General features: G+C 60.0%; 1 protein-coding gene across 4 annotated transcripts; it reads left to right on the forward strand.

Annotated features, from left to right (window-relative positions):
* The first annotated feature begins 803 nt into the window (after positions 1-803).
* SLC25A38 (solute carrier family 25 member 38) lies at positions 804-8,480 on the forward strand. 4 transcript variants are annotated; one of them, XM_004468813.4, is made up of 7 exons: positions 804-969; positions 4,030-4,151; positions 4,591-4,675; positions 5,152-5,331; positions 5,511-5,679; positions 6,629-6,795; positions 7,856-8,480. In XM_004468813.4, the coding sequence occupies exons 1-7, from the start codon at positions 916-918 to the stop codon at positions 7,976-7,978; spliced, it is 900 nt and encodes a 299-aa protein (XP_004468870.2). In that variant the 5' UTR covers positions 804-915; the 3' UTR covers positions 7,979-8,480. The 4 variants fall into 4 exon arrangements, with proteins under 4 accessions (XP_004468870.2, XP_058144350.1, XP_058144349.1 ...); XM_058288367.2 differs by lacking the exon at positions 804-969 and adding an exon at positions 1,474-1,710; XM_058288366.2 differs by lacking the exons at positions 804-969; positions 7,856-8,480 and adding exons at positions 2,321-3,160; positions 7,016-7,495.
* Positions 8,481-18,484: the final 10,004 nt, after the last annotated feature.

The raw sequence follows: 18,484 nt of genomic DNA on the forward strand, positions 1-18,484 counted from the left end.
TATTTTAAAATTTAAAAAGAAAAAGGTGGAAATTAACTTTAGTAATATATCTCACTTAATCCACTACATACAATATATCAGTTCAAAGGGAATAAAACAATTACTAACGAGATAATTCTCTTCTTATTACACTGCTTCAGAATCCTGGTGTGAATTATGGTGCAGCACATATCAACTTCTATGCTAAATTACTTCTGAGAGAAGCGGATGTGGCTCAAGCAGTTGGGCACCAGCCTACCACATGGTGAAGAGGAGCAAGACAGCGAGATGATGCGGCAGGACGACCAATGAGAAACCTTGAGAGGCACCAGTAGGGCGCTGCGGCTGACGCAACGGGACACCTCCCTCCCACATGGAGATCCCCGTTCTGTTCCTTCTGCCTCCTAAAGAGAAGACAGGCAGGGTGAGCAGACCGGCACCAAACAACGAGGGAGGGGAGAAAGAAATAAATCCTAAAAAAAAACCACTTTAGAAGTGGAGTGTGGCCTACCAAAACCATACAGCTGTGTTTAAAGGGAAAATATCGCTCGCCGCTTGTTTTAAACTGTGAGTATGAATTACATAAACGGACTACAACGTGAAATGCCGCCTTCCAGCGGCCGGGGCTCCCCTCCCGGCGCAGCAGGTCTACACCGCCTACGCGGTCAGGGATCCGAGCCCGGCGAGGCCAGGGCGGCGGGCGCGCAGTCCCGGAGGCCGCCCCGAGGCGGCGCTGGGGCCCTCGGCCGCAGCCGGAAGCGCAGGCCGGGCCCCACCCCGGGGCGCGGGTTTCTCCGCCCCCGACGCACGCGCGGGCCCGCCCGGGTGTTTCAGCGGCGAGGCTGCGGGTGTGGACGCCGGGCCGGCGCCGGCGCTCGGGGGTGCGCAGCCCAGGCCCCCGCCCCGCGCCCCCGCCCCGCCGCGCGCTTGCCGCCCATGCTCCAGAAGGCGCGGCCCGCGCTGCTGCCGCCGCAGGATGTCGGCGACCGGGTGGGCACGCGCGGGGGGCGCGGGGGGCGCGTGGGACCGCGGGCGGGGACGTGGGAACGGGGGCGGGGGCGTGGGACCGCGGGCGGGGGCGTGGGAACGGGGGCGGGGGCGTGGGACCGCGGGCGGGGGCGTGGGAACGGGGGCGTGGGAACGCGGGCCCCGCGGCCCCGGCCTGGGGGCGTCTGTTTGGCACCGCCGGGAGCTGGGCCCTGGAGAGGCCGCGGACGCGGAGCGGGGCCCACGAGCGGGGCCCACGAGCGGGGCCCAGGGCCAGCCCCGCACCGCCGCCCGCGGCCCGGGCTCCACCTCCCGGCGGCAGCGAAAGGGTGCGGCCCCTGCGGGCCACGCCCCCGGCGTCCGGATTGGCTGCCGCCGGTCGGCCGCCGGCCCCCATTGGCGGGGGCGGGGGCGGGGGCGGGGCCGCCGCGCGCCCGGAAGGAGGGGCTGCGGGAGCCGTTGCCGCGCGGGCGGGGTGAGGGCGGCCCCTGGGTCCGCGGGGGGCTCCGCCCGCGGTTGGCTTCTCTCCCTGGGGACTCGTTGCTGTTGGAACCAGTGGCAGTTTAAGTGCTGCTCATTGCCTCTGTGCAGGTGTACTTTTTTTTTTTTTGCTCTCCTTTTGGGGGGAAAAATGGAAAACTGGATTCCGCGCCTTTTTTACTTTAATAACTTTGGGCTATTTTTTAAAAATCAAGTCCACTCTCCAACACTGAACATCTCTCAAGACCATTCAAAATGAAAAGTGTAAATTCTATTTTTTGCTTTATTTTTTAGCAGTTGTAGTACTTGTTCTCTAAATGTTTGAGGTTAAAGGGTGGTGTTTTGTTTACTTTAATTCAATGTTTATTCGTGACATTTATATAATGTTTTGTAGGTCTTATCACTACTTGAATTTGTATTCTACCTTTTTTAAGTTGGTAAATTCAAACTGTACACGCGTTAAATCTCTCATGGAAGGATTTGAACTGGAAGCAGTGTGCTCAGATTATCGTGTTGAAAGAGTGGATTAGGGGTAGTTGAGACGGGAAGGTGGCGAGGTGGTGGCAGTCCCCAGGGAGCTGGGCCAGGGCAGGGCTGGCCCGAGTGGGAGCCGGCGGGTCTGGGCTGTGAAGAGGCTGAGTGGGAGCGGCGCCAGCGCAGAGGGCACATGGTGGGGCAGGGGAGGCAGGAGGCAGGTGTGGACAGCTGTGGGGTGCCTGTGGACATCTGAGCGGGCACTGTGAGCCCGAAGCTCTGAAGAGAGTTTGCAAGTGTGGATAGAAGGATGGCGGTTAAAGCCGACAGAGGGTGACGGGTGTGGGAGGACTGCTCAGGGACAGGAGAGGGGCTTCTCTGCGGGAGGAGGGGAGGGGGGGAGTGGGAGGAAAGCAGGACGGCTTTAATCCTTGAGCCAAAAGAGGGGCGTGTCAGGAGGGAGCGGGGTGGGCAGCAGCTCAGCGGGGTCCTGGGCTCCACCTGACCTGACCGGGAGCAGGGAGCCGGCCACGTGAGCGCTGAGTCCTGGCCAGTGGCTTCACAGCGTGTGACGGGGGCCACGTCTATCACTCCGGCGAGTGCCGGTTTCATCTGTAAACTATGAGGCTCCGGCTCTTTTATACGGGTGTCGTGAGTCGTGGCAGAGGCCTCCGGGCAGCTCTGGGAGGACAGCGGAGGATGGGCTGCCCGGTGAGGCTGCACTTAGCATTGAGATTGGCCGTGAGGCAGGTGGCGCCAGTTCGTGGCTGCCACGTTTCCAGCTTGGACCCCTGGAGTGTGCCCTCGTGGAGGGCCGTTGGCCAAGTTTGCGTCTGGACACGTTGAATTTGAGAGGCCCGAGTGCGCTGGAGGGGTGGGGTGCTGGGACGGGGAGACTGGGGAGCACAGCTGGCTGGGGGAGGGCCTGCCGCTCCGGGGTCTGGCCAAGGAGGAGCGGGAGGAGAGTTGCTATCTCAGAAACCAGCAGGGCAGAGGCCCGCGGCCTTTTCAAGGGCACTGCATGGCCACTGGGTGGCCCAGGAAGATAAGGATGGGGAAGGGGCCCTGGGGTGTGGCAGCCCCTTGGGGAGGGGGTGGGCTGGAGCCCAGGTGCAGTCCAGCCGCTGGGACGATGGGGCGCTTTGGGGTTGCCAGTCAACGGGAGGGAGAGGCCCAGGGTGCTGGGCAGAGGGCCCGCTGGTGCCCACCGTGGAGGGGAGGCCAGCACAGAAGAGCCAAGGTTGGTGAGACAGGAGAGGGCACGTGCTGGGGTGGCGGCGAGGGTGGGTGTCCGTGCTGGGCGATGGCCGTGTGTACGACACACTGTGCACCACCGCGGTGGAGGACAGCGGCCTGCCGTCGGTTGAACTGTCATGTAACAGCCCTTCAACGAGGGAGAGAGAAGCCTCTGATGGACCTTGCCAACTGTGTCCTTTGGAGAGCAGACCTTCCCTGTCCTGGTTGGGTTTTTAAAAGTGCCTTTTCACAGCCCTCGTGCCTGGAAAGAGGGCACTGCCCTTCAAGGCAGCGCGGGGCGGGGCTGGGGGCTGCCTTTGTCCCCGAGGAGGTCCTGTCGTCCTGGGGGCTGCAGGAGGTGCAGGCGGGACCCGAGCTGGGCGGGCGAGGTGGTGTAAGAGGAGGGAAAGTGTCTGAGGAAGGAGGGGAACATACTTTTACCTTGTGGCTGAACCTAGGGTTTCGTTTCCTTTGTCTTGCTCCTGTAAATACCTACAGGCCCCTCAGCCGGGGAGCCTGGAAACCAAAAGTTCTGAGTTAAAACCCCACAGGCGATTGGTTTTGCTTTAATGTTGCTGAGGAGGTGGCACCTTACGTTTAGCTGCAGGTCAGATAAGGAGGCTTGGCCAGTGACAGCTGGTGGAAAGAGCCTCGTAGAAGCAACAAAATCAGTAGCAACAGGAGGATGCTGTCCTAGGGTGCACGGTGCCCCCAGCCGCGTCCAGCCTTGTTAATCGGATGCATTGTTAATGGGCTGCGCTTTGTCCCTCGTGGAAGCCCGGGGATAACCCATGGCGCCTCCAGGTAAGCTCCACCGGGAATGCGCGGCAGGCGTGCAGGCTCAGGCAGGCTGTGACGCGCGTTGTCTTGCAGCTCCATCCGGCCATCAAAGCCTTCCTGTGCGGCTCGGTCAGCGGGACCTGCTCGGCGCTCCTCTTCCAGCCCCTGGACCTCCTGAAAACGCGCCTCCAGGCTCTGCAGCCCGCGGGCCACGGGTGGGTACCAGCGCTGCCTTCCACGGCATTGGCGGAATGCGTTTCCATAGGTTTTCAGACGTGTTTGTTGCATTAAACCCCCTTCCTGGGTGCTCAGAAAGTAACGAGCCACGCCCGCCTTCGTCGTGGGTTTTGCGTTCCCTTGCCCACGATACTCTTTACGTTGGAGGTTTCCTGTTAATGGGATCCTCCCTGAGCAGCCTCCTGGGAAGTGCCTGGCGACGTGGGCACGTGGCCGTCAGAGTGTCTGGCGCTGGCTCAGGGCGCCAGGTGCCCCGGCCGGTGCCGATGTCGTGTGCGGAGCGTCTGGTGCTGCCCTGGGCACCGTGGCACGTGAATGGGAGGTTTTCCTGCGGGAATGCCACATGGCGTGGAGGCTCCCGGGCGCGGCCGTGGGCCGTGGGCGATGTGTGTGAGTGCTCTGGCCTCCCGCCCGCAGGTCCCGGCGCATGGGGATGCTGGCCGTGCTGCTGCAGGTGGTGCGTGCTGAGCGGCTGCGGGGCCTCTGGAGAGGGGTCTCCCCGGTAAGTGGGCATGGGCCTGGGTCCTCTCTGCCCCCTTCTCACCCACCCCCGTGCCTCCCAGACCTCTTCTGCCCTGCTCGCGGGCTCGGCCGTGGCCACCGAGGCCTTCTGACGGCAGCTGCGCCCCATGCCCGCCCGCTGGGGCATCTCGCCCTGCCAGGGGTCGGGGCCGGACTTTGCCTGGAGGTTTCCCGGCCTGGACCCACTTTGCTAGAAGCGCCAGGGCGTGGGCAGCCCTGGGCTGCGAGGCGGGGGGCAGGTTGCTGCCCTCCCCGCGCCGCAGTGGCCGGCTCAGGCGCCTCTGCTGTGACTCCCAGGCCCCCAAGGGCGCGGCTCGGGCTGCGGCAGCCCCCAGCACGCCCGCCCGGCGGCCTGCCCGGTCGCGGTCCCTCCACCCCGAAGCGAGTCCTTGCGTGGAAGCGGCGCCGGGTGGCTGCACCTGCAGTCTGGCTCTCTCGGCCCCCCTCGCCCCGCAGTCCATCGTGCGCTGTGTGCCCGGCGTCGGCATCTACTTCGGCACCCTCTACTCCCTGAAGCAGCACTTCCTGCGGGGCCACCCACCCACCGCGCTGGAGTCGGTGGTCCTGGGGATGGGCTCCCGCTCCGTCGCGGGGGTCTGCATGTCACCCATCACCGTGATCAAGACGCGCTACGAGGCGAGTCGGCGCCGCGGGGCCTGGGTGGGGGACGGCCGCTGGGGCTTGGGCGGAGGCGGCCCGAGGCCAGCTCTGGGTTTATAATCCCACACGGGCCAAGGGTCCGAGGACGGTGGGCGGCCTGCGGGGCTCGGCGCGGGGCTCTGCGCGGTGCTCAGACGCGGCCCTGCGCCCTGCAGAGCGGGCGGTACGGCTATGAGAGCATCTTCGCAGCCCTCAGGAGCATCTCCCGCAGCGAGGGCCGTCGGGGCCTCTTCAGCGGCCTGGCTGCCACCCTTCTTCGTGACGCCCCCTTTTCTGGGATCTACCTGATGTTTTACAACCAGACCAGAAGCATCGTGCCCCACGGTAGGCAGGGCGGGGCGGGGGGCTGACCACGGGCGCGCTCCTCGGCCTCTTGGTCGCCGCCTGGCAGTCAGGCGCTCGGTGGGGAGGGGGAGCAAAGCTGTGAGGTTCTGGTCCCCCAAGGCCTCCTGGATCAGGAGCTTCATGCGTCTTTTTTGTTTGTTTCATTTTGTTTTTGGGTTTTTTTCTTTATTTTTTTAATATTACATTTAAAAAATATGTGGTCCCCATATAACCCCCTCTCATCAGCCTTTTCCTGTCCGTCTCGGGCTTACGAATCACTGGAGAAAACGTTGCTGATAGTATGGCCCTTGACCCTCTCCTGCCTCAGGGTGTATTTTCTAAGAACGAGGAGCTTCTGTCTTATGTCATAATAGGAGCATGAAATGCAGGAGACACAGCACACAACTCATCAATCTTTCATCTGTGCTCTAATCTCTCCAGTTGTTCCAAAAGCGGTTTTTGTTTTTCTGCTTTCAAGAGTAAAGGCCGTTGAATTGTAGACAGTCCCTCAGTACGGGCTTATCTGATGCTTCCTCGGGGTGCTAGATCCAGGCGCACGACTTTAGCAGGAGGGCCGCCAGGCGTGGGCCTCAGTGGTTCTCGGGGTCCTTTGGTCGCCGCGATGCTGATTCTTTACCCTGCTCGCGGTACTGTCTGCCAGGTATCCATCCCGGTGAAGCTTCACTGTGTTTCCTTTCGTAATTTGTAAGTATCTCGTGGGAAGAAACTTGGGGTCTATGTAAATCCTGCATGTTTTAGCACCAGTTGAACGCATTATTCTGATGATGTTGTAAAAGACGGTTTTCTAACCCTTCTATACAGTTACCAGTTGTGCCGTTGGAAATTTCATTCTCGTCCTTGTTAGAGCCAGGCCCCCCTGTCCTCGGGGAGCCTCAGCGGCCTTGTCCCCGGATGAGACGGGGACCGAATGCTGCCTTCTCTCCCGCAGACCGGCTGGACGCGGGCCTCCTTCCCTTGGTCAACTTCAGCTGCGGGGTGTTGGCGGGCATCCTGGCCTCGCTGGCCACGCAGCCTGCGGACGTCATCAAGACGCACATGCAGCTTCAGCCCGCCGAGTTCCGGTGGATTGGCCAGGCCGCCGCACGCATTGTCAGGGTGAGTCCGGGCTGCGCCGGCTCTGCGGCTGGGGACCGCCCCCCTCAGCCCTCCTCGCTCCTCCCTCTCTCCCAAGCGTAGCCCTCGCCCACCTCCTCCGGAGCAGAACCCTCTGTGGCGTGTTCACCACTTCCCCTCCCGGCCACGGCCAGGCTGCGCGGCGACCCCCTGGGGCCTGCGGCTCCGCATCAGTAGTTTCAAAGCTCCCGGGGGATTCCAGGGTGTGGCCAAAGTTGAGAAGGGCCAACCGGGACAGGGCGAGGTGTGGTCTTGAGCCTGACCTGGAATCCCGCAGGCGGAACTCGGTTCTGAGGATGAGGTTGATTCTGAAGAGGAAGGCGGGTGTCAGGTGTGTTGAAGGGTTTAGAGGCCGTGGGGCTGGCCTTTTCGGAACATGTGGTGCCATCACAGACGACATCCTTGTTAAAGATAAATCTGTCACCTACAGCTTTAGGTTTTTCTGTACTCTCAGTTTTTCTTTGTAACAGGTGAACATCTAAGCGTATACATGTCTGTTTTACCCTAGATCCAAGCAAATATTTGTGAATGTGATAATATTTCTCAATACTGCTTAGGTAGCTTTCTCAGTCTCAATGCCTAAAATCGTCAGGTTTGAAAACAACATATTCTTTAGTATCCGTGACAACTGCAGGAATGAAAATGAAAGGAGTGAGCGAAGAACAAAGGTGATGAAAGAGGAGGAAGAGGTGTTCTGTCTTTACTTGTTCTAAAGATAGGGCTGCTAGGGACATACAGTGAATTATCTAAGGGGTGCTCGTTCCAGGCCGGCGAGTGGCAGAAAGGCTCTTCTCCGTCCGGCTGGAGCCGGGGCTGGGTAGGAGCGCCCGGGCGCCACCGTGGCTCGGGGCCTCTGCACCCGCTGCCCCGCTTGACAGGGCGCCCCTCTAAACATTTCCCGTTAAGTCAGTTCCCCTGGGCAGAGCAGACCTGGAAAGGCTAAGGTGTAGTAACCAGAAGCTCAGCGGCTGCCTCCCGCCCTGGGCGTCACGTGGGGCCTGGAGCCGAGGCTGCCCGAGGTCTGACGGCCGCTTCCCCGCAGGACTCGGGGCTGCTCGGCTTCTTCCGAGGCGGCCTCCCCCGGGCGCTCCGCAGGACGCTGACGGCGGCGGTGGCGTGGACGGTCTATGAGGAGATGATGGCCAGGATGGGCCTCAAGTCCTGACCGCGGGGCCCGGGACAGGGCGCAACCCATGGCCCACACTGGTGTCGCCATCCTGGAGCGAGAAGACGTGGTCGGAGCTGGAGGGCCTGTGGCTGCGGGCCCCGTTCGAGCGGTGGGTAGACGGCTGCCCGCGAGCCGAGTCTCCCCTGGAACCGTCCTGCTTGGTGCACCACGGCCGGCAGTGATGAGGGGCAGTGACGAGGGCGCAGCCCACTCAGACGGCCTCGCCCGAGCCCTCTCCAGCTTCCACTGTCCCCACCCTGCAGCACCTCCCTGGCTGTGCTGGAGGGCGAGGGGCGAAGCCCGGGGCCTGGGGCCCCTGGTGGGCGGTGGGCTGCGCTCCGCGGGGCTGGCTCTGCGGGAGGTTGTCAGGGAGGCTGTCGGAGGAGGAGGGTAGCTGTGATAGGCCCCTTGCCGCCCTCTCAGAGCCTCAGAGGATGGGCCGTGGCTTCCCAGCCTCAAGGCTTGTCCTAATAAAATGTTTTGGTCTTTGGTCTGTCAAGTTTCAACCCTTAAGTTCTGGTGTTTTCTGCAGCTAAAGTTCAGGTAAATACAATGAAGCACTTTATCGTTGAAAGCTTTTGGGAAACCTAAATAGAGTCGTAGCTCAGTTTTAAAATAATAAAATAGTTTTAGGATGTCTGGCTCTTGATCTGTATTGGTCCCTAAAACCCTCCAAAATTAGCAGCTTTATTTCACATATCACACAATTCACCTGTGCCAAGTGCAGCTTTACTGACTGGTCCCGGCATCGCTGTGGGCCAGGTTTGGGAACATGCTCTTCTAATAAACCCTTTATGCCCATTTGCAGTTAATCCCGTGCCATTCTGCCTCTATAGATTTCCTTTTTCTGGACAGTCTGTATAAATAAAGTAGGCCACCAATATGTGGTCTCTGTGTCTAGCTTCTTGTCACTTAGTGTAATGTTTTTGAGATTCACCTACGATGTATCTATGAGTACTTTCTTTTTATGGCCAAATAAGATCCCCTTTATGGCTATATCACACTTTATTTACCCGTCATTTGAGATGTTTCCACTTTGGCTATTCTGAACAATGCTGCTATACATTCATGTGCAAGTTTTTATAAGGACAGGTGCTTTCGTTTCTCTTGGGAAAAGTGCTGCATCACGTGGTAACTACTGAGCCAGTCGAGCAGCTCCCAGACTCTTCCAGAGCTGCTGCGCCCCTTTCCGTCCCCACCAGCAGGGACGCAGGTTCTGGTTTCTTCCATTCCAGAAGTTAGCCCAACTCTTTCCATCAACTTTCAGGTGTAGGAAAAGGCTGTTGCAATATCCAAGCAGCTTTGTTCGTGAAAGGTGTAAATCTGGCTGGAGGCTGAGAACCCGGCTCGGTGCAGGGGGCCCCAGCTCAAGGCTTGGACCTGAAGCTCCAAGTAGGCGTCAGCGAAGAATGTCCTGCCTGCCAGTGGGATGTGAGCTAAGGATGTTGGGTGGTTTGTAAGTTTCAGTACTAAAGGCTTTAGGTAAAAATACCCCATTCAAAATGCGGTGTGGATGGGGTCCCCAGGGCGCAGCCTGGGTTAGGGTGTTCAGGGGAGGCAGGAGAGCTCCTAGGACTGGCATTGACACCCCAAAAAGGAGCCAAGGCAGGGCCACCTCCTCAGACCTGGGCCCAGGGGGCTTTTTCCGCAGCCTCCTTACCTCTCACCTGAGCCCTGGAGACCCCCTGCCCAAGGCAAAGGGTGGCGGTAGGCTGGGGGGTGCTGGGAGGTGCTGGGAGGTGCTGCGGGGTACTGGGGGGTGCTGGACAGTGCTGGGAGGTGCTGGGGGGTGCTGGGGTGCTGCAGGGTGCTGGGAGGTGCTGGACGGTGCTGAGAGGTGCTGGGGTGCTGCAGGGTGCTGGATGGTGCTGGGGGGTGCTGGATGGTGCTGGGAGGGACTGCGGGGTGCTGCGGGGTGCTGGGAGGTGCTGGGATGTGTGACCTCTTTCCAGAACAGGTTTGCTCTCTGTAGACTTGGCTCGTGACTTTTGGCCACCACCCTCTCCTTAGGTGCTCCTCATTGTTATTTTGGGGGCAAATAAACGTAAATTAGCCTAACACTAACCTGAACTCTGCCTCTGCAAATCCTGGCACCAGCCACGAATCCTGGCACCAGCCACGAATCCTGACGCCAGCCACGAATCCTGACGCCAGCCACGAGTGGCCGTGGTGCTACAGTAGTTTTTTCTCTTGCTTCACCCTAGAACTATGAGGTCGTGTGATTCTCAGTGTGATTCTTTGTGGTTCAGATGGGAAGTCCCAGGGAGCCTCGGCATCTGCCTTTGGGACATGCCTGTTTCCTTTTTCTTTTAATGATTTGTTCTTGGCTGAGTCAGACTTAAAGCACATTATTTAGAGGCGAGGCTTTGTGGGAGGGAAACAGTCATCTGGCAACCAAAGATAAGGCCTGGTAGGACAGGAGCCAAAAGAAGACACAGATGCAAAGCCAAGCTGCAGTTAGGCTCACTATGTACAAACAGTTTTGAAATATTTCAGACGATCGAAATGGAAGAGCAGATGGCACAATGCACAGTCTCACCCAGACTGATCGTTATTAGGATTTTGGCGGGCCTCTTCGTCCCCTGCTCTCTGAAATGTTTAGAGCAGATCCCAGACTTCACATTTCCCAACCGCACTTGGGTGTACATCTCTGAAGCTCATGGATGTTTTCTTAGATAAGTGTAATCACTTACCCCACCGGAAGAAATTTAACAACTCTTTTGCATGTTAACCAATACTCAAGCCATATTCAGATTTCCCTGATTGCCTCAAAAACGCCTTTTCAGTTGGTTTACTTGAGTCAGGCTCCAACAAGCTCCACTAGGTTTAAATCTCATCCAGGGAGCACTCCTTCCTCCCTGCTGCTTTGTCCTGTGCACTCCTGTAGAATGTCCCACTTCCTGGATTTGCCTCTTTTCTTGTGGTTTTAACTCGGTCCTCTACCTTATTTTTTTTTTTAACTGCCCGTGTTTGCTGTAACCCTGGATGCCCCTTACCTCGCCCCTTGCCTGTTTGCTGTAAACTGGGTGAGGGTCTCTACCATCCTAGCAGAGGGAAGGACACGCGGGCCCTACCGACATGTACGTTCTCCACTCACAGTTCACGTCAGAGCACGTCCCCTGGTGTGCTGCTTCAGGGTAGGTGGGAGGTGACCACCCCCTCCTGACCCACCTCCCTTTAGTGGAGAACGGGGTCTGGAAGCTGAGATCTGGGCACTGCTGTGGAGTTGCTGACCGCAGGCCCTTTGCACAGGACAAACACGTGTGCACACACTGACATCCGTGCGTATTTCTGTGTCCATCTATACATGCCGAAAGCCATGAGCTCATAGCGACGCCTCCAGCTTACGTGTCAACTCGGCCAGGCAATGGGGCCCAGCTCTCTGGTCAAGCAAGCACTGGGTTAATTGTCATACAAGGGCATTTCAAGGACTTGAGTCACCAGGGAGCTGATGGCATAGATGGCTGGTTACAGCCACATCAACCGAGGAGCCTGCCGTCAGCAACCAGTGATGTCTCAGCCGATCAGCGAAGGCCTTAAAAGAAGTGATTTCAGCTTCCAGAGAATCCCTGTCTCTGTTCAGACCGCCAGCGTCCAGGGAGCTCATCGGGGCCCTCACTGGAGCCCCTGGTCTGCAGCCAGCCCGTCGGCATTTGGACTTGTGCACCCCCAAGGTGGCAGGAGCCAATTTTATGAAGTCTCATCCTATTTACAGACACCTCCTGCCAGTTGTTTCCCTAGACAGCCCTGACTTACACAATGTGCTCTTTGGAAATTGTAATACTCATAAAATCCCCGTTTGTAACCACCTTGTGTTGCTGCAGCCCTCGCCATTGCAAAGATGCTCCGCTCAATGGGCCCCTCGCCCGTGCCTGCCATCGCAGCAGCCTCCCCTCCCGGACCCCAGGCCCCGCCCGGCCCCCTCAGCCCCCTGCAAGGGGTCTTCCTCACCCCGCAGCAGGCCCCTGCCCTCGCTCCCCTGCCCACTGCCCACTGCCCACTGACTCAGCCCCATTCTTCAGGCTTCAGGGACAGGGCGTCAGGGAGCAAGAACGTATCCTTCACACAGCGTGTATTTCATTTTAGGAATTTTCTGATACAGCCCATTTTCACATTTTGCCAACTGTCCCCAAAGTATGTTCTTTAGAGTAGTTTTTCTCCCTGATCTAGGATCCAGTCCAGGAACGCTGTTGTGTGTAGCCGTCACGTCTCTTTAACCTTTAGTCTGGAACAGTTCCTCAGCCTTCTTTTGTCTTTGATGAAGTTGATGTTTTAAAAAAATCTGTAATAATTACCAGCTGTATTCCCCTGGCTAAGAGATGCAGAGGTAATGTGAGGTTTACATTTCTTTGTTTGAAGGTGAGCGCCCACCTACCACACGGGAGGTCCTGGGTTCAGCTGTGGTGCTTCCTACAGAAAAACTAGCAGTCAACAAGCAAAACAGGGAAGCGGACTTTGGCCCAGTGGTTAGGGCGTCCGTCTACCATATGGGAGGTCCGCGGTTCAAACCCCGGGCCTCCTTGACCCGTGTGGAGCTGGCCATGCACAGCGCTGATGCGCGCAAGGAGTGCCGTGCCACGCAGGGGTGTCCCCCGCGTGGGGGAGCCCCACGCGCAAGGAGTGCGCCCGTGAGGAAAGCCGCCCAGCGTGAAAAGAAAGAGCAGCCTGCCCAGGAATGGCGCCGCCCACACTTCCCGTGCCGCTGACGACAACAGAAGCGGACAAAGAAACGACGCAGCAAATAGACACCAAGAACAGACAACCAGGGGAGGGGGGGAAATTAAATAAATAAATAAATCTTTAAAAAAAAACAAGCAAAACAGATGAGGGAGCCATGGCTGGGGGGGGGGGGGCGCCTCACTAACCCTTTTAAGATGCTTGCAAATTATGTGATTGACTCTTACCTATTTTTTAAAAAACTTTATTTCTTTGTATGTGTGAGACACAAGCAATAGGCTCATTAAAAATACATGTGGGAGAGAGAACCAGCAAGATGGCAGTGGAGTAAGGAGCTCCTAGAGTCGGCTCCTGCTGCAGGGCAGTCCGCAAACACCCAGAGCTCTCTGGAGCTGCTGAAACACCGGTTTGGGGGCTCCAGGAGGCCAGAAGAGCATCCTGCAACGTCCTTGGGGGAGTGAAAGGAGGAGATGCCCGTCTGCAGAGAAGACTCCTAAGTACAGTGCTCCACACCATGGAGGCCACTGCCCATCCTCCACTGGAGGCACAAGCCGCCTCGGGAGCTGTTCCGTGGCTGGAATTGAAAGCTCCACTTCCCCAAAACGGGGTAGGAAGAGACGGTGGGGCACCAACTTCAGCTACTGATGAGGAAATTCAGCGGCTAAAGTACGATCCTGAGAACAGCTAAGGTTTGAGCCTGTCCAAGTCAGAAAGAGGCTGGGAGCCGCCATCTTAACTCCGCGCCAGGCATGAGGGGAAGTGGGGTGGACTGAGAATCCCAGTGCTGGTGGGACCAGCTTCTTCCCACCCAGGTCAGATTGCAGCTCCAGCCTAGACCCCAGTGCTACCTCCAGGAGGGAGGAAGCTGCGGGGACCTGCGCCAGCCTCTCCAGGAAATTACCGGCCAAGCCATGGAGGCCAGTGATTGTCCTACTCTGGCGGCACAAGCTGCCCCAGGAGCTGCTCTGTGACAGGAATTGGAAGCTCCATTTCCCAGAAACGGGAAGAGGAGACTGTTGGCTGCTGGTTTCAGCTACTGATTGGGAGGCTTGGCTGGTTAAGGGATAACCGTGGGAACAGCGGGAGTGAGAACCAGCCCCAGCCAGAAAGAGGCCAGAAGCTGCCACTCTGACTCCACCCCAGCCTGAGGGGAAGCCGGGCTGACAGCTTCTTTCTCGCAGCCTGCAGCCTGCCTAGGCTTCAGCCCCGCCTCTGGCAGGGAGGAGGCTGAGGAGCCCTGGGCACCAGCCTATGCAGGTAACTGTAGGGAACTCTGGCTGGCACAGACTGAAAATCAGAAGTCTACCAGGGCAACTGTGGTCATCTTAGGACCTGCACTGCACAGATTGCTGCCCACACCTGCAGCTCCATCCTTGCCCCAGGCAGGGGAGAAAAGGGTGTGAGGCTCCATCAGTCTCTCTGGGCAACTACAGTCTAGCCCTGCACGTGGATTATTCCACACAGCTGTGACTCTGTCCCTACCCCTGGCCAAGGAGAAAGTTGGAAGAAGCTTCATTGGTCCCTGGTGCAGTGAGGGCAGCTTGAGCCTCCACAGCTTACAGCACCAACTATATGCTTGGCTCCTACTGCACAACCAGCAAGGGAAAAATTATAGGAAGCCCTAAACTGAAGATAAAAACTGCACCCAGAATAAATACTCTAGTAAGCCAGATTCTAAGACACCAACAAAACATTACAATCCACACCAAGAAACAGGAAGCTATGGCTCAGTTAAAGGAAGAAGATGAGCCTCCAGTTGACATAAAGGAGTTGAGACAATTAATTATAGATGTTCAAACAAATCTTATAAATTCAATGAGATGGCTAAAGAGATGAAGGGTATTGAGATGACATTGGATGAGCACAAAGAAGAATTTGAAAGCATACATAGAAAAATAGAAGATCTTATGGGAATGAAAGGTGCAATCAATGAAATAAAAAAACTATTGGTATCATATAACAGCAGGTTTGAGGAGGCAGAAGAAAGGATTGGTGAGCTTGAAGAAATGGACTCTGAAAGTAAACATACAAAAGGAGAGTTGAAGAAAAATACATGTGGGAAGCAGATGTGGATCAAGAGCCTCCACCTACCATATGGGAGGACCCAGGTTCGATCTCTGGGGCCTCCTGGTGAAAAAGAAGAAAAAGTGAGCCTGTGCAGTGAGCTAGCGCCCATGCATGTGAATCATGCAGCAAAATAACCATGCAACAAGAGAAAGACAAAGGAAGGAGTCAAGGTGAAGCGCAGCAGAGACCAGGACCTGAGGTGGCGCAGTTGACAGGGAACCTCTCTCTACAGCAGAGGTCCCCAGGATCGAATCCTGGTGAATCCTAGAGGAGAAAGAAGAGAAGACAAAAAAAGAGAAGAAATAGAGGTCATCCAGCAAATGGACACAGGCAGCTAGAACAGCAGGGTAGGAGAGAGAGAGAAGGAAAAAAAAATACATGTAACGGGGGCAGACGTGTCTCTAGCCATTGAGCACCTGCTTCCCAGATGGGAGGCCCCAGGTTCAGTCCTGGATGCCTCCTAAAAAAACACAGAAACAGGCAAATCAACCAACCAACCTAGGCAAGCCAGTGTCGCTCAGTGGTTGAGCGCTGGCTTTCCACATACAAGGTCCTAGGTTTAATTCCCTGTCTCAGTACCTAAGAAAAAACACAAAACACACACGTACACATATAAGCAAAAAAACCCCTAAAATTTACACCACCATTCAGATATAAGTAGTCCAGGTAGCGATACACATATGCAAGTGTACACACTCAGACACATAATTTGGAATTATATCTTACATATGTGAGCTGACAGGTAATACACTGTTTTGGAACCTGATTTATTTTACAAAATATGGAACAAACATCTTTCCATGCATGTGGGTGAAATTACCCAATTGAAAAATGGACTTTGAGAATGGGTCAAAACCCAACAGTAAGAAGGAAAGTACCTAAAACAAAATACTGTCAGATGAATAAGAGTCAAACGTAGCTCTAAGATACATCAGAAAATATTAACGAAGAGAAAAAGCAGGTGCCAGATTTTAATGATTTTAGTGAGACAGAGCACACAGGCTGGGGCCACGTGGATGTCTTCCAGCGCAGGAACCTGTTTCTTACTGTTCTCCTGTCCCCCCCAGCTTCCCCCCGCCCCCACTCCCCGGCGTGGCTCCAGGGGGCTCCTCCGGCCCCCGGGGGTGGGGGTCTCGGGGGCTTCCCTCGCGTCCGGGCTTCCCCCCCACCCCCCACCCCCTCCAAAGGGCATCTTCCTCAGCCTTTGACAGGTTCTGCGGCTTTCCCTCATTTTCTTCGCAAAATTTTTTCACGTTGAGTGTTTTTCCCTTTTTGAGTGACTCCCTCCCCTCGCCGTGCGCGCGCGGGAAGGACGCAGCGCCCCGCGGGCAGCCAGGACACTGGCCCCGCGCACTTCGGTTTGCCTGACCCGGGTTTGGTGACGTTCCTCGCGATCTGAGGAAGCTAGAAACGTCCGACAGAAGGGACGTTGTGTTTGGACTGACAGCGTTACTGAGGGAGAATCACCTAGAGTTCACGCTTCTGAAGCCAGACTCGGCCTTGAACGGGCGTGCACGCAGCTCCCGGCTGCACCCTGCACTTTGACCTCTGCTCGCAGCCCCCGGGTCGTGTGGGCATTTCAGGTCTCGTCTTGGGGGCTTCACGCAGAGCCCCCGGCCCCAGGCCCGCAGCCACCAGCCCGGCGCGGGTGGGTCCCCGCGGGGCTCCGCTCCCTCACCCTCATTCTCGGGGGGGGGGGGGGGGGGCGGAGGGCCCGGCCACGCGGCCGAATCTGAGCGCGGCAAGAACCGGCACCCCCCCCCCGCCCCCCGCTTTTCCTCTCACGACCTTCGGGACAAAGAGCCACGGTCCGACCCGGCTTCCGCCCCAGCGGGGCTCGGGGCTCAGCAGACCCGTCAGGAGGGAGGGGACCTCTCCATCCCGCCACCCGGAAACGAGGGCCTCGGGCAGGGGTCGCCGGCCCGCCGCTCGGGGCCTGTCCCGGCCGCCCGCTCCGCCCCTCGCTCGGCCCCTCGCTCCACACCGGCCGCTGTGAGGTGAAATCGGCCTCCGAGGGCGGCCCGCGGCCAGGCTGAGCGCGCACGCCCCCCGCCCCCCCCCCCCCGGCCTCCTTCCCCGCCCCCGATCCCCCCGCGCCCCCCCCCGCCTCTTCCCTGTCCCCCTATCTCCCCCCCCGCCCCCCTTCCCCGCCCCCCTTCCCCACCCCCCCTCCCTGCCCCCTGATCCCCTCGCGCCGCCCCCCCCCCCCGCCTCCTTCCCCGCCCCCCTCTACCGCACCCCCCGCCACCGCCCCCGGTCTCCTTCCCCGCCCCCGATCCCCCCGCGCCCCCCCCCTGCCCCCCGGCCTCCTTCCCCGCCCCCGATCCCCCCGCACCCCCAGCCACCGCCCCCCGGCCTCCTTCCCCGTCCCCCTTCCCCACCCCCTTACCCGCCCCCCCCTCCGCCTCCTTCCCTGTCCCCCCCTACCGCCCCCCGGCCTCCTTTCCCGCCCCCCTTCCCCACCCCCTTCCCCGTCCCCTGATCCCCTCGCGCCGCCCCCCCCCCGCCTCCTTCCCCGTCCCCCCCTACCGCCCCCCCGCCACCGCCCCCCGGCCTCCCTTCCCCACCCCTGATCCCCCCGCGCCCCCCCACCTCCTTCCCCGCCCCCCCTACCGCCCCCCGGCCTCCTTCCCCGCCCCCCTTTCCCACCCCCTTCCCCGCCCCCCGATGCCCTCGCACCGCCCCCCCGCCTCCTTCCCCGTCCCCCCCTACCGCCCCCCCCCCGCCACCGCCCCCCGGCCTCCCTTCCCCACCCCTGATCCCCCCGCGCCCCCCCACCTCCTTCCCCGCCCCCCCTACCGCCCCCCGGCCTCCTTCCCCGCCCCCCTTTCCCACCCCCTTCCCCGCCCCCCGATGCCCTCGCACCGCCCCCCCGCCTCCTTCCCCGTCCCCCCCTACCGCCCCCCCCCCGCCACCGCTCCCGGCCTCCCTTCCCCACCCCTGATCCCCCCGCGCCCCCCCCACCTCCTTCCCCGCCCCCCCTACCGCCCCCCGGCCTCCTTCCCCGCCCCCCTTTCCCACCCCCTTCCCCGCCCCCCGATGCCCTCGCACCGCCCCCCCGCCTCCTTCCCCGTCCCCCCCTACCGCCCCCCCCGCCACCGCCCCCGGCCTCCCTTCCCCACCCCTGATCCCCCCGCGCCCCCCCCCACCTCCTTCCCCGCCCCCCCTACCGCCCCCCGGCCTCCTTCCCCGCCCCCTTTCCCGCCCCCCGATGCCCTCGCACCGCCCCCCCGCCTCCTTCCCCGTCCCCCCTACCGCCCCCCCCCCGCCACCGCCCCCGGCCTCCCCCCGCCGCGCTCGGCGCTGCACCGCGGGCCCGCCCGCCTGCCCCGGGCGCCTCTCGTCCCGGAGCCCGGGTGGTTGCAAGCGTGGCCGCCGTCGGCACCACCTGGAAAGCTCCAGAAACGCCCGGGCTCCGGCCCAGGGCGGCCGGGCTCGGGGCGTTGCAGAGGCCCCCGCTGACCCCGCGCAGCCGACGACCCGGGGCCCTGCGGCGCGGCCCCGCTCGGCACCCCGGGCCTCGGCGGGTTAACGGGGGCGGGGCGCGGGGCTGCGCGGGGCGGGGCTGCGCGGGGCGCGCCCCCTCCTTCCCGGCTGCGCGGCCGCGGGCGCGGGGCGCCATGGAGGGGGCGCTGGGGGGCGCCATGGAGGGGGCGCGGGGGGGCGCCATGGAGGGGCCGCGGGCGCGGGGCGCCATGGAGGGGGCGCGGGGCGCCATGGAGGGGCCGCGGGCGCGGGGCGCCATGGAGGGGGCGCGGG

This window comes from Dasypus novemcinctus, chromosome 26 (assembly GCF_030445035.2).
Source record: "Dasypus novemcinctus isolate mDasNov1 chromosome 26, mDasNov1.1.hap2, whole genome shotgun sequence".
In the NCBI taxonomy this organism is placed as follows: domain Eukaryota; kingdom Metazoa; phylum Chordata; class Mammalia; order Cingulata; family Dasypodidae; genus Dasypus; species Dasypus novemcinctus.